Source organism: Crassostrea angulata, chromosome 10, assembly GCF_025612915.1.
Source record: "Crassostrea angulata isolate pt1a10 chromosome 10, ASM2561291v2, whole genome shotgun sequence".
Lineage (NCBI taxonomy): Eukaryota > Metazoa > Mollusca > Bivalvia > Ostreida > Ostreidae > Magallana > Magallana angulata.
The window spans coordinates 51328374-51344401 of record NC_069120.1 but is presented as its reverse complement, the minus strand read 5'-3'; the positions used below and the strand labels follow the sequence as shown (position 1 = coordinate 51344401).

Sequence of the window (16028 nt, the reverse complement as noted above, 5' to 3'; positions counted from 1 at the left end):
ACTGGAATATTGAAATGACATGTTCCCTTGCAAGTTGACTTTGAAATGTCTTTCTAATACTATTTCATTGTCCTTAGAAAATTAAATCTTATTTAATTACTACTGTAGTTTAATTTTCCATGTTTCAAAAAAGATGATTAGTGATTAAATATGACATACTACAGTATTTACACTTTTCTTTTACTTAAAGAATACTGAATTGAAAGAAAGTTTTACAACAAAACTGATTTTCTGAGTTATGCAAGTTTGCAGAAATTAAGAAAATATTAACGAGAAATTTGAAAGTCAACCCGGAAGAAGTGACAAGCATTAACCTTTGTTTCTAAACAAAGGAAGAAAACCAATTTACAACATTCTCTGTAAGGAACAATTCATTCAATTAAGGCAATATGAGTTGGGGATTTTTGTTTCTTCCTTTTTTTTCTTGTTGATTACAATTTAGAAAAAAGTATCAAATGCCTTCCCTGTGTAGGGCTACAATATCGAGTCAATCGCTTTATTCCTACAACTTACATAAATATTCATAACTATTGAGAAGTCAAATAATGTCATTATGCAATTTAGAACTTGGGAATGTCCCATGCAAATTGCAAAATATGTTCGTTCGTTTTTATTGTTGTTTTAAATTTTGTGTAATTAATTAATATTTCAATGACATTTGTGAAATATTACATTTATTTACCTTCTAAGGAGAAGAACTTGTAAATTGTACAAAGTTGTTTCTAATCCTTTTATGTATGGTTTATTTAAGGAATGAAATTAATCCTGATAATTTATTTTCTGCTGTTAAATTTAACAAATGGTCATAAGACAATTTTGGCCAGGTGAGACATGTAACCCATACGCCTTTTCAATACATGTATTTAAAAAAATGGAAGTATTAAAACTTAGTCATAACATACACTTTATTGTCTCCTTTTATTTAAAAAGCGCCTATTTGCGGAAGAAATTTCATGAGATTATTTTTAATTAAATTGGCCACGTACTTGCATTGGAACAAATAATCGTTTCAATTGATCATTCCAAGTTTTTCAACAATGCAATCAAAGGTCCGTGTTAAAACACGAGCTTTATAATATACATCATAATTAATTTTGGTCTCTATGTTACGTAATACGCGACCAACCAAAATGTGTTTCCGGACTACTAGCTGGCCTTATCAACTGGCCCTTTTTTTTAAAGATGGCCGAGGGACATGTCTCCACCTAGGGGAGATAATGGGGAATATACGTACTGATGTAGTAAATATAAGGTTTGACATTTCTATACTACTATATTAATATAATAGACTGGATTTTTTTGGCTTTAATACCGATAAATCGGAAGAGTACTGTCTTTTGTTTCCTATATTTTAAACATCATTGGTACTTGAAGATTACCAATTTGTTTTTATTTTTTCTCAACTAAGCTTCGCTAATTTATAATCAACGAAAACTCTCAAAAAATCCCGGAAATCATCTGGTTTTTTTTAGATTTTACAATTTTGCGCGTGCTTATTACATTCATGCTATTGGGATCTTTAGTTTATGTTTCCACACTATCATATTTGCATGAATAAACTCATAAACAATAATACAAATAAGTGTAAATTTTCATTGGAAATTTGCTAGATATTCTGTTCATATATATTTATGATTTCTTATGAGAGAAATTATAAAATATTATAACAAATATACATATATAGTACGTGTACTTACTTTAATTTTGTCATTGTGATGGCAAAAAAATATTTGATTTCATGCAAAAAATTTACATTATATTTCTTAGGAGAGTGAAGATAGAATGTTTTATTGTTAAAATGATAAATGTCCTACAGACCTGGTTTTACGATAGAATGCGTTTCGTGTATTGTCTCTGTAGCAAACAAATATTTGTACGTTGGCGAAAAAGTGTTGAATTCTTCCATTATTTGGATTAAAGAACTATATATGATATTAGTCAAATTTGGCCCCCATAATTTGCTAATTTTAAAGTGATTCAGGCACATTAATTTGTTGTGATATTTTATAAAAGAGTTGACATAAAATATGTTTTTCACCTACATGTATTTATATGCACTCGCTGGCAGTATATGACGTCAGAAGGGACACTATTTTTATAATGGAATCAAAATCAGTCAAAAATTCACATTTTTCTTATCTTTTTTCGAATGGGAAATATAAAGCGACTCTTTGAACAAGAACGAACTTTCTGTCACTAATAAGTACTTGAGAGATACATCTTTGGTGAAAATATTTTGTTTGTTCAAGCAGTCGCTCAATGTTTCCTTAAAGAAAAACTGCTTCAAAACAAGCCGTTTTATGCTAAAAATGCGAAAATGGCGGGAAAAGGTAAATTTTATGATGTAATATTTTTAAATTGTGGGCACTAAAAATCAAAATGAAAATTATGAAAAAAACTTCAAATGTATATCTGTGCAAAGAAAACAAAGAATTACAGTAAAATGACAATGTTCATTTAAGGGGGCCAATTTAGGCTCAAACCATATATAGTCCTTTTTAGATGAAAGGTATTTACAGTCTCAAAAACGTTTATTATGATTAATTTTCATTGCAACTTCAATGTAATCTTCAATGCAACTTCATTAATTTTTAGGCGGAAGCGCCTATTGCAATTGCTTTCATGACCTTCTACGTCATAGGTCAAATTCCTGACCTTTTTCATGGTAAACTATCGGATGTTATTTAAACTAAGGGCACACAACTCTATACCCCCCCCCCATACTGTTCGACCCCCGTTTAAACATCGTTTCTGTTGATAGATCTAAATTTTTACTTCGTCGTTTTTAATTATCCATTGAAAATACCTATAGCAAAGATAGCAAGTGGTATATATACGTTTTTGATAGTACAGGAACGAACGATAACTCTTGCGATGTATGCGACATAAACAAAGGATAAGCACGGAGTCTGATGCCTGTAGATGAAATTCCGATGGAAAAAAATAGTTCAATTTGAAATTGCGTGTTTATGAGTACAGAAGGAAAAATTGATAGGGAAACAGGTAATGAATGCTTTTTCAAAAAAAAACAAGGGTGTGTATAAATCTATCTAAAAAGATTATTAGAATGATACAATGCCTATAAATTATTTGTAAACATACCAACGTTTCGCGTAGTAATCTCAGACAATACTACATTACGTTATGCAGTGTAAAATTATTGTCACCAAACCCACGTTGAGAACAACTGGTGACTGTCCATCTTCGACATACGTAAGGTAAGTTAGGTAATTAATGTGTTATTTCTCATTGTATAAACGTCTGCCTCATCATTTTAGTTTTTCATTGCCTGACGTCATGACGTCAGGCATATCTAAGGTTTAAAAGTTGCATTCTCCGAAACAGTGCAGACAATGGGACAAGCAATATCATGATATTTCACAAAAAAAGATTAACCGATGCATGTTTAAGATGTCAGCATTTACATTCACAATTGATGAAAATGTTATATGGCATGTAATGACAACAGCGAGAAAGAGTTTTTAAGTAAAAGGGACGTTCACCATGCAGTGCACGTGTGTAATCCTGATTTAAAAATAGATCAGCATTCCACTTTATTTGAATGGTGAAAAAGGGGGAGGGGGTCATCGCAACAAGTTGTAACATATTGTCAAAATTACGGTACAATGTAAGCAATAATTGGTGTTGGATTATCATTATTACAAGAGAGTCATCAGTTTGGATTAAAACAAATATATATCTATACAGCTGGAATGTTTACTGGAGGAACTAAATCGCCGAAGCGGGGTGTGACCCGATTTTCGTTCAGTTGGGCGATTTAATTAATCTTGAAAAGGGATCATTACTCGTGTGTCTTACTAAATGTACATTACTACATTTAACAATTACTAATTGTGTGTTTCTTAATTCGTTCGATTTCTTTCAAAACATCCGATCCAAAGTATAATATACAATTATGTAGCTTTTACAAAACAAATGTCAAAAAATTCATCTGACCCCCTCCCCATGGATCTCTGCCAATGGATGAGTTCATTCGTCGCGTGAACGGTAATAGCAGGATTTCGCGCCATAATTTCTCATTCATAGTTTTTGCGCACCGATTAGTTGACGATTCCGTTGGGATCATGCGAATACCCCAGAGTACACCATGTGTTTACATCACAGGCAAGTAGCATCGGGGGTTGGGTGAGGGGGGCTGCTTCCCCCTCCCCACTTTTTTGGCAGCTGGCACTTTTCTTAACTTTATATGATAAATGGAAATATTATGGATTTGCCCCCCCCCCCCTCTCCACTTTTGTAGTAGTATGCAATAAATGAAACTGCAAATAAAGAATTCTAATTGAATTGAAGTTACAGTTAGGTTTTTTTCATGAATTTGAGAATTCACCCTTTTAATTGCTTGTCAAGATGATTTTGATGAAGCTGCCCACACACATTCAAAAACAATACGTGTTTTATACCCTTTCATATTTCATATGGTTGGAAATTTTTAAAAATGCCTTTCAGTTGATTTTGCATCTTAATATAACAATACAATTTTTTTTAAAAACCGACCATTTACTCTCCCGCTTTCAAACTTACATGCACTTATATGATATGTGTACATTCCTAAAAAAATTGATTTAATAGAATAAATGAATTTTAAGTGATATATATGTACATGTTCTAGATCGAAGAAAAGACTGACATTTCGTCTTAATTTTGCACGTTCCGTTTATAAATTTATGATCAGCAGCGAAAATTAAAATTCATTTCTAATAAGATAGCCTAACTGATACATGCATGCTTCCATTGAATAATTTTGTTTAGTCAGGCAAGCTTTTTGGAAAGCTATTACTTGTGTTACAATAATCTTGATCGAGGAGCTGGTACATTCTTAATCCGAAATTCCTCTGACTCTAATCCCCGCTTGTATATTGTGACGTGCGGAGGAGACATGTCACAATATAAAAGCGGGGGTTAGAATCAGAGAAATCTCAGATAAGTAAACACATTTTATGAAAGAATTTATATTGTTTGTGTTAGGCATTCATCGATAATTCTGAAATGTCGGTCTTTTGTTATGAATACTATACAAGGCGAGGCCTACAGGATATCTTTAAAGATTAAAATTTAGCACAATGGAATCGCATATATAGGAAGATAACATTTCGTTTTTTAAACCTTTAATATCTTGTGACATCTTTGCAGATCTATATGTTCATATGGTGATTTTATAATTTGTTACGAACAGCACTGTATGATATTGGGTTTATTCATTTTGATTACAAAAAATTACAATATTCAGCTTGGTTTAGAAATGACTCATGAATAATGCAAATGAATTTTCTTTAAAAATATCTCAAATATAGCTTTTAAGTATCATACAAGATACAATTCATTGGTTGATATAATGAATATTCCAGATAGGCTATTAATTGCAAAGATATTTCATTGAACATTTAAAAATAATTAATATGATTTATCCTTTTACCCACTGTATTTACTTATATCTCAGAATTACCTTATCATTACTCTATAATGAAAGTGACTAAAATTTCCTATGGAAATTTCTCTACATCATTATTATATGATAATTTTGATGACTGCATTTTTTGTTTTTAAATTTTAAAATTTCCAATTCATGAGAACTTGGACTATATACCAGTATATCTTTGATCTACCACGTTCATGATTAATTGCAATTCCAAAAAGACTCAATTATATACCTGACAATGATTATAGATAAAAACCTAACATATATCTATTTGTTCTATATGTATATGTTCTTTCAGATGAATGTCAAGAAACTGATTAACATTAACTGACAAGAGGAGACAATGAGAGCTCAACATCATTCTTCATCTCTGGTGAAGGGGAGAGTTGCTAAATTTGGGTGCACAGCTAAATTCAAGCAAAACAAAGAAAAAGACGGTTGCTATAAAAATGCGGTGTTGGCTTCTCAGTTCAGCACTTTTAAAGAGGGACAAACATTGCACGTTTGCAACTTCTAAATGGAAGCAGGGCATCTGAAATATGCTGGAATCCTCATCTTAATGGCCTAAATGCCATTTTCAAGGTTAGTAAATACAACTAAATTTAAATATGATATTCCCCGTGGTTTTCTTGTTTAAGAATGAACTAATTATACCCATGCTCGGAAGGAGAGGGGGTATATTGTTTTACCGTTGTGTGTCTGTTTGTCTATAACACAAATTTTGTCAAAGATATCTCAGCAACAATCGCAGATGCTTGAAATTTTAACTCAGTCTTTGTTAAGGTATGCCATTCGGTAGGATTGATTTTTCAAAATATTTGATGTCAACTTCCCATTACATGTAATGTTAACTATGCTTTTTTGTATACACATCAGAGCAGGGGTATCACTAGTGAGCATTAACTCACATATATCTTGTTGTCATATCTTTAATAATATAGTAAATATTCTTATACTAAATGCAATTAAAAACTGAAGAATTTTGGAGAAAAAAAATTAAACTTTCATTTACAGTTCAATCACTATATTTTCCATTACTTGTATTTAATATACCAAAATAACCTTACAATTATTGATAATTCATATTGTGTGATCTTCTTATATATCTCATCCTTTATTTGCAAAATACATGTATACTTTTGAAAATAAATTATTTAAGGTAAAACACATATAAATTGAAATTTATTATAGATTAATTTTTTTTTTAAATCCATGTTTTCTTTATTGGGGGTCAAGTATATTGTAATGAAATATTGCTTGATAACATATCCATTATTCATTTTTCATCAACACATTTTAATATCCTGCTGAAAAAGACAGTTTTCATTGGTATAATGGATGCAAGACAACACTAGTGAATTGAAATTGTTGTTACCACAAATGGCACACTCCAGGATAACACGCTTTCCAAAAACACCATTACGGCATGCAGGCATAAAGGGATTCTTTGAAAGTCTATGTTCTGTAATGGTGAAAGTTCTCTTGAAGATTAGTATTAAAATAAAAACTAAAAAGTTCAAATGTCTTCAATACTAGAGACCTGTGATTTGACAGTACAACATGGAGCAATTGTAAAGGACACATAATTTGTACATTATTGAATATCAATATATAGTTATCCATAACTTACTGGGCTTTTACATTGTATTGTAACTCTCAACATTTGCATATATGTTTGATCTTTGTAAAATATGTTACAGTAAGTAAATACATTCTTTCTAAGTTTTAAACATTTGTCAACAAAATATATGAACTGCAATCTGAGGATCAATTAGAGGTCTGCAATTCTCCACATATGAAATGACTTTGAAATCATCCTGTTACTGTTAAACTGGAGAATATATTAAGAAAACATCAAAATATCTTTATTGAATACCTTTTTTACAACACATTATCCAGATATTTTGTGAATTATTCTATGAAGCTGATTTCTCAATGGCTATTGCTTCTCAGGTAAGCAAAGTGACACACATACTACTTGTTTCTGTAAAATACTGTAATCAAGTGATGTACAAATGTATCTTCTGCATTTTTGTGAAACATTATTGTAAAGAATAAAATACTACAGTTTCAGAAGTTCAGTTTACTAAATTCTAATTCTATAATAATCTTTCATCATTTTGATATCAAAATGGACATTTTTAATAAATCGGCATAATAAATGAAAATGTATTCCTGTAATTTCAGCTTGCATATAAGTATCAACTGTTATACGAATGTGACTTTTTATGTACTTCATAAAACAAATGTTTTGATGTTTAAATTGCTCTTCTCATTGAATCTTTATTTAAGGCATGATCCAGACTAATCTGGTGCAGTAACAGAATATTTCCACATTTACTACATGTATATACCTTAATTGACATATTAGAATAGTGTTTTATCTTATCAAACTAATTCTTAAAAAGAAAATAGTTATAACTAGACACGATCTCGTTGCGAGCAACGAGGAGGTCTTCCGTCCGATTTTTAGAAGAGGAAATGACCTTGCCTTTTATTTTCATCAACGAAACATATCAGGAAATGCAGATGTGATCTAAAAGAGCGATGGATGAAGGATCATCCACCCTGTAGGATCCTTAATTTTAAGGACCAGTCCCATTTTATTTCATATTAAAAAAGAGGTCTTTTGACTTAATAACAGGTCTAATAACCTGTAATAAAAAGGAACCGAAGAAAAAAGAGAGGGTCTTCCTTTGTAAACGGAAGACCCTAATAACAAAAAGAATAGAAGGGTCTTCCGCTGAAGACGGAAGACCCTAATAATAAAAGACTGTTTTTGTCTAAATCTTAATTGAAGAGTGTTTTTCAACTTGTACTATAATTAGTATAATTTGTACTATAATTAATTATACTTAGTACAGTAATCTAGAATGGTACTTAGTTGAAATTAAAGGCCCAAGATCAAAGATCAAGTAAAATCGGACCAGAAAAACTAAATGATTTTATGAATTGGGGGGGGGGGTGGGGGGGGGGGGGGGTCGGTGACTTCTATATTAAACGTAGAATATTAAATTCTAAATATCACATATTACACAATTTCTAAACAAAATACATATGTAAGAACAATGTATAAGCGCTGTATAAGCCACTGTACCATTGATTTGAAATTTAAAAATCTCAAAATCTTAATTATGATTTTTTCTTTGATATTTACTTTTATTCTAATATATGTATAGCATTAACATTAGGTACATGGAGATGAATGCAACAGGTCAAAACGTTTGAAATGGGCGGGAACAAATTGACGCGGACGTCTGATATATGAAGCGTATTTTCAATCCACCTCAGCATTTTTAATTTGCTATATAAGTTAATAGAAAAACATTTTATTTCATCAATAATAGTGATTTTATTTCATCAATAGTAATCGGATCCCCATCCGAGAGAGATTATACGCAGGGCAAAGCATACATGTATTGTCCGATGACTCGTCAAAAGTCTGAAACCAAGTGAGGGCGATTTTGAAACGGGGTTTATTCCCAGGGGAGAATAATTAATTCAAATTCCGATTTAATAAATTAATACATTTATAATACCCATATAAAAATGTTCGCTATTGTAATTTATACGGATATGCACATTCATTGTTTATTTAGCTATAAGCTATAATGAGAGAGAGAGAGAGAGAGAGAGAGAGAGAGAGAGAGAGAGAGAGAGAGAGAGAGAGAGAGAGAGAGAGAGAGAGAATTATTGACCCCGCTGCTTAATCACTAATCCCGCTTTTGGGCGAACATGTACATGTTTATAGACTTTTGTAAATAAATCTAAACTTTATAAGACTGATTGTAAATGATTATAATCCCAATCCACCCTGCCGTAATGATTTTTATAAATCAAAAGTGAATAATCAGACTCTTTGTTTCAACAGTGTATATCAACGATCAGTCTTTACATCTGTTAATACATAGCCCCAAACACAGATACAAGGGTGGTCAGTTTTCAAACCATATCGCAGTCACCCGGTTGTCAGGGTGAGAGAGAGAGAGAGAGAGAGAAAGAGAGAGAGAGATTTCATAGGGTTTTATAGTGTTCAGGAAATCAATATGTAAGCAACATATGTCAATAAACGCATGTATACATGCATGCGTGTATCTATATAGTTATGTGAATAAATACTAATCAGTATTAAAGCCATGTAGAATATCGTTGGTGTTTCTGCTAAATGTTGTGTGCCTACAATCATGGAGATTGCGGCATTTCTTTGATGCCGGCAAAGCGACCCAGTGAACTCTAATGCGGTCGTACTGAAGGGGCGCTTCGGCGGCATGTCTTTGATGGCGGCGATGCGAACTGCTGACAAAAACGAGCCCTATATTTGTACTAAAAAAGCTGTTATTATTCTTATTTATGATAAAAATAAAACGGAAAACAACAAAAACCATCATTTTAAAGGTAAAATCGTTAAACAAAACAAAATTAGGGAAGACAAAAAAATAATCGGCACTCGGGGATGGAACCCGGGTCGCCTGGGCACAAGTCAAACACTCTAACGACTGAGCTACGCGGACTCTCGCTTCAGAACTTTTGAACTCAAAATCTCGGGAATGCCTGGATCGATTTTAACACAAATTTCATATTCTGAAGTGTTTTAAGCGTCTCTATCGAAGAAAAACATAAATAAAATTCAAATCTAAAAATTTGAAAAATTAAGGTTTTTCATTTCCTTCCGGTGACGACCGGAAGTGACGGCGGACGTTCGGATATGCGAAGGGCACTGCGGCCGTTCACTCTCTACCTTCTCTGAAAATTTGAAGGTTCTATCGTAAATACTTTTTGAGAAAAATTGTGAACAAGCAAAAACGTAAAATCTTTAATATCTCGGTACCGGAAGTAACGACCAAAAAAAAACCCATGTACTTTTCTTACAAATTTTGTCATGAATAAGATCTGAAAGTTTCATGAAAATTGGCTGAAGCATTTTTGAGAAAACGTGACAGAAAAAAAAAAACAATAAAAATAATAGTGAAAAAGAAACAAAGCAATAACAAGAAGGTCTTCCGTTGGAAACGGAAGACCTTAATAACACTATGACATTGACAACTTGCAATCATGCTTCCGCCTATCAGTACTTTCAGTACTTTGATTCCAAAATCGTTTCGGAGCGATTCTGCAAATTTTCTGCTGCATTACTGGTATATGGGAGGCATTCTAACTGTGGTGAGGGCCATTCCCGAGACACGGTTAAATTATTCTAACTAAGGAAAGTGTATTGAATTAAATAGCATTAATGTAGGCTTATAGCTTTGTTACGTAAATGTCAACAACACTGTGTGTCGATGTATCTATTTCGTAAATGTCCAATATGCAATGCCAATCAGTGCACGCACGGGTCAAAGTCTAGTTAATAAATATGTTTATTACCTAATCAAAGGGATTTTGTTGTTTTATTATAGATTAAATATTTTTGTCAATTTTGTATGTGTATTCAGGTTTAAAAGTGATCTATTAAACTGCCGGTCAATAGACTGCAATGTATTGGACCGCCAGTCAATAGACTGCGATCTATTGGACCAGCAACATATTTTGGAAAAAGTTTATTTGCTACAAGATTAAAAGATAACTTTATTATGTTTATTTTACTATATTGTTCTTAAAATTTGTCTTTTAGGTCACCTTGGTATTGATTAACAATGACCTGAATGCATAATGGTATAACCTTCTGTAATTAAGGTCTTCCGTTGGAAACGGAAGACCTTATTGTTTTTGCTTTGTTTCTTTTCCTTATTATTTTTTTTTTCTGTCACGTTTTCTCAAAAACGCTTCAGCCGATTTTCATTAAACTTTCAGATCTTATTCATGACAAAATTTGTAAGAAAATTACACGAGATTTTTTTAGTCGTCACTTCCGGTACCGAGATATTAAAGATTTTATGTTTTTGCTTGTTCACAATTTTTCTCAAAAATTATTCAAGATAGGACTTTCAAATTTTCAGAGAAGGTAGAGAGTGAACGGCCGCAGTGCCCTTCGCATATCCGAACGTCCGTCGTGATTTCCGGTCGTCACCGGAAGGAAATGAAAAACCTTAATTTTTTAATTTTTTGGATTTGAATTTTTTTTATTTTTTCATTCGATAGAGACGCTCTCAAAACTTCAGAATATGAAATTTGTTTTAAAATCAATCCATGCATTCTTGAGATTTTGGACTCCAAAGTTCTGAAGCGAGGGTCCGCGTAGCTCAGTCGTTAGAGTGGTGGACTTGTGCCCAGGTGACCCGGGTTCAGTCCCTGAGTGCCGAATCTTTTTTCTCTCTCATTTGTGTTTTGATTAATGGGTTTATCTTTAAAATGATGGATTTGAATGTTTTTTTTTTTATTTTTGTCATAAATGAAAAAAATAGCGGCTTTTTTTTAGTACAAATATAGAGCTCTTTTCTGTTAGCAGCTCTCTAAATTACGACGCTCGTCGCATCGCTGACATCAAAGACATGCCGCCGAAGTGCCCCTGCAGTTCGACCGCATTAGAGTTCGCTGGGTCGCTTTGCCGGCATCAAAGAAATGCCGCCATCTCAATGACTGTGTGCACACAACATTTAGCAATGCACCCACGTAATTCTACTCGGCTTAAAAAGGAGGACTGCTTAGTATTTAATCCCATATATAGATACACACATGCATGTATACATGCGTTTATTGACATAGGTTGCTTATATATTGATTTCCTGAACATTATAAAACGCTGTGTAATCTCTCTCTCTCTCTCTCTCTCTCTCTCTCTCTCTCTCTCTCTCTCTCTCTCTCTCTCTCTCTCTCTCTCTCTCTCTCTCAAGTACAAATGTTTTAGCATTTGAATAAGAACTAGTACAGGTAACGTGGAGTAAATTGGATAGAAGCTAAATGTACATTGGCGTTTAAAAATTATACATATTTTATATCAAGTTCGGGGATAATGTGTATGGATTCAAATAATTTGAAATTCATTGTTAAATGATTGTCTTCTTACTGATTGGAAGTCAACGCTTAAAAGTCATTTTTATTAAAAATGGTGTACTTTTTCCTTTTTTTGTGCATGTCTATATACTGATACAAATCTGTTGCCTGTCGGGATTAAGAAAAGCCTCCGAATTCGAAGTTTATACACGTAACTATACAAACGAACGGGTGACTGCAACAAGGTTTAAAAACTGACCACCCGTTTATGAGTGTTTGAGCCTAAGAATAAATAGATGTAAAAAAATCAATAGTTACATCTTTCAAACAACGCTTATATATTGTTCTAACATCTGTATTTTATTTAGAAATTGTGTAATATGCGATATTTAGAATTCAATATTCTACGTTTAATATAGCAGTCAACGACCGACCCCCCCCCCCCCCCCTCCCAATTCATAAAATCATTTAGTTTTTCTGGCCCGATTTTACTTGATCTTTGATCTTGGGCCTTTAATTTTAACTAATTACCATTCTAGATTACTGTACTAATTACCAGACCAATTCGTTCATTAATAACAGAGTAATGAAGTTTTTGGCATTTGAGTTTCAATTGTCGTGTTTGACAGGTACTATAAAAAAATTCTAACTCCCAAGCCCTTCACTCAATCCTAATGAAAATTCGTGAAAATGAACCTCGGACCCCATTCTTATTGTTTGTGAAATATGCAGCGGATTGAACAATTAAGAAGGAATATCTGAAATTAAACGGCGCTTATTGCCTACACGTGGAAATTAAATTTACACAGTACACGCACCGACCCCCCCCCCCCCCCCCCCCGCCCCTTCCTATTCATAAAATCATTTAGTTTTCCTTGCCTGATTTTACTGGATCTGTCATCTTGAACCTTTATTTTCAACCTAGTTCAAGTCTAGATTACTGTACTAATGACCAAACCTATTCGTTCATTTTTAAGAGAGATATGAATTTTTGGGCATTCGAGTTTCGATTGGCGTGCTTGACATGTACTGTAAAAAAAAATTCTAACTCCCGAGCCCCTTACTCAATCCTAATGAAATTTTGTGTAAATGTACCTCGGACCCCATTCTTATTGTCTGTGAAATATGCAGCGGATTGAACAATTAAGAAGAAATTCCTGAGATCAAACGGCGAGTATAGCCGGTACGGGGACTTAAAATATACACAGTACAAGGGATGTAAGCAGCCGCGTAATACTTCTGTTGCATGTATATTTCTTGTGTTCCGTTTAGTCTGTATCTACGATAGCGTGTAAACTACTTATGAATGTTAGAACTGTGAAAATTACTGTCATCAAATTTTTACCGAATAAATTTACGTGTAACTGATTTCGTTATTTCTACATTTATAAAGATTTTATCAATCCTGCTGAAATAAAACAGTCAAACATAATAGTAAACGACACGAAAAAACATTCTCAACACTGAAATACATGGGTAAAATCTATCAGTCATTGTTTTAGGACTTCCCCTAATTGTTGTTAACCGAATCCCGAGATCCACACCTCAAAATTCTATTTTCGATTTTTTTAAGACGAAAATCAAGCTCGGGTCTTTTCACCCCCCTCCAGACACAAACACACATCAATATTTCAAATGACCTCGCACTGTTACCAAACCTGAATAGTCAGACATCTTACACGTTGTTTCTCATCTCATACAAAAACTCAGCTCCCCTCCCGGGCGGAAACTCCCAAAATTCAAAGACAAATTCGGGAATTATTTCGCGTCAGTCATGTTTTGAGACACCTGCAAAGGATGTGTGTTCTAATCTCGCCGGAGCCGATTTGTTCTTTCTCTCTATTTCTCTCTCGTTTTTATTTAATTTTCTAACTAAAATATGCAACATAAATGGGTTGTTGGACTGTAGTACAAGTTGAAAAACACTCTTTAATTAAGATTTAGACAAAAACAGTCTTTTATTATTAGGGTCTTCCGTCTTCAGCGGAAGACCCTTCTATTCTTATTGTTATTAGGGTCTTCCGTTTACAAAGGCAGACCCTCTATTTTTCCTTTTATTATAGGTCATTAAACCTGTTATTAGGTCAAAAGACCTCTTATTTAATATGAAATAAAATGGGGCTGGTCCTTTAAATAAGGGATCCAACGGGGTGTATAATCCTTCATCCATCACTCTTTTAGATCACATCTGCATTTCCTGATATGTTTCGTTGATGAAGATAAAAGGCAAGGTCATTTCCTGTTCTAAAAATCGGACGGAAGACCTCCTCGTTGCTCGCAACGAGATCGTGTCTAGTTTATATTAGAATTGTGAACACAAAATACTATAAAAGGAATTAGGTAATAAAACAATTATTTAATGCCTGAACAATCCATAGTCCTGAATTTTTTCTTTTGGTGCAGGGAACAGCTCAGTATGATCTATTGCCCGTTGGCCTCAGGCAATAGATCGGCCGTTGGCCTCAGGCAATAGATCATACTGAGCTGTTCCCTGCAACTCGGGAAAAATATTCGGGTCTATTGACTGCTCAAGCATTAAATAATTGTATACTATACGCTTTAAATTTGTTCGGGGAATTCCAATAATCTCGAATGCTATTTTCGCTTTCATTATATAATCGATCGTGTTGTTTAGATAGAAGAGACATGGAGGAGCTCTATGGGAGATACGAGGCGGCCATGGTACTGAGCGCCGCTGGGGATGCCCTGGGGTACAAAAATGGGGAGTGGGAGAACTGTCAAAGCGGGAGAGACATTCAACGGGAGCTGAGGAATATGGGAGGAATTCAATCCATTCACGTTAAACGTAAACAGTTCAAATGTTATAGCTCACCTGGCTCCTGAGCCACCAAGCTTAGACGAGCTCACTTTTGATCTCAATCTCACTTTCCTCACAACCGTAATATGCCGTGAAATAAAATGAAACTTAGATTAAGATGAAGCTCGTCTAAGTGTTGTGGCATGAAATTTCGTTGCATGCATGAAACTGATTCTGATCAATATTTGTGTTGACATTCATTAGCTCCTTACTGGATCGTCAGTGATGACACAGTCATGCACCTTGCCACATCGGAGGGTGAGAATCTTATTATTTTTATCATATATTTATTTGCATTTATGGTTTTTTTCTTTGAATATCTTTAAAAATATCGACAAATCTGCATAAAAAGGTTTCTAACTGGTATATTGAACCTATACAAAAACAGGTTTACTAGTATATGACAAAGAATTGTGAGCCCTGCATCTTGCTTACAACTCTACGACTGACTCTCAAAATTTCATTTGATCATTACAAATGCATTCCAGAAGCATTGTAGATAATACAAATAGAGAAAAAATAGAATTTGGCCAAAAATCGTGACCATGTCCTTTTAAATAAAGGACCAAATACTCTGTGAATGTCAATACATCTGTTCTTGCAGCAATGACCGGATGTAAAGCCCCGTCTAAAGGCGAACTGTACCGAGAGATCGCAAGGAAATACAAAGAATGCATGAACGACATGGCATACCGGAGTCCAGGTATTAACATCCATGCATAATAAAATTTGCACGTGTGGTAAGCAGGTAGTAAGGTTAAAGGATATTAATTTTACTGTTTAGGATTCAGGATTTGTGTTTATGTATTTTGATGTGATATGTCTTCTGTTTTGAAATCGACTTGACTTTTAATAAAAGAATTACCTGTTCATCTTAGGGAAATATTTTAAAGATTATATACA

The 16028-nt window shown here is 33.5% G+C and overlaps 1 protein-coding gene across 1 annotated transcript in view; it reads left to right on the top strand.

Annotated features, from left to right (window-relative positions):
* Positions 1 to 16028, top strand: part of LOC128164467 (uncharacterized) — a 64451-nt gene that overhangs the window by 40774 nt on the left and 7649 nt on the right. Inside the window, exons 15-17 of the mRNA XM_052828300.1 lie at positions 14943 to 15113; positions 15330 to 15383; positions 15730 to 15828. Coding sequence (XP_052684260.1) covers positions 14943 to 15113; positions 15330 to 15383; positions 15730 to 15828 — 324 coding nt within the window. The remainder of the gene's footprint in view (positions 1 to 14942; positions 15114 to 15329; positions 15384 to 15729; positions 15829 to 16028) is intronic.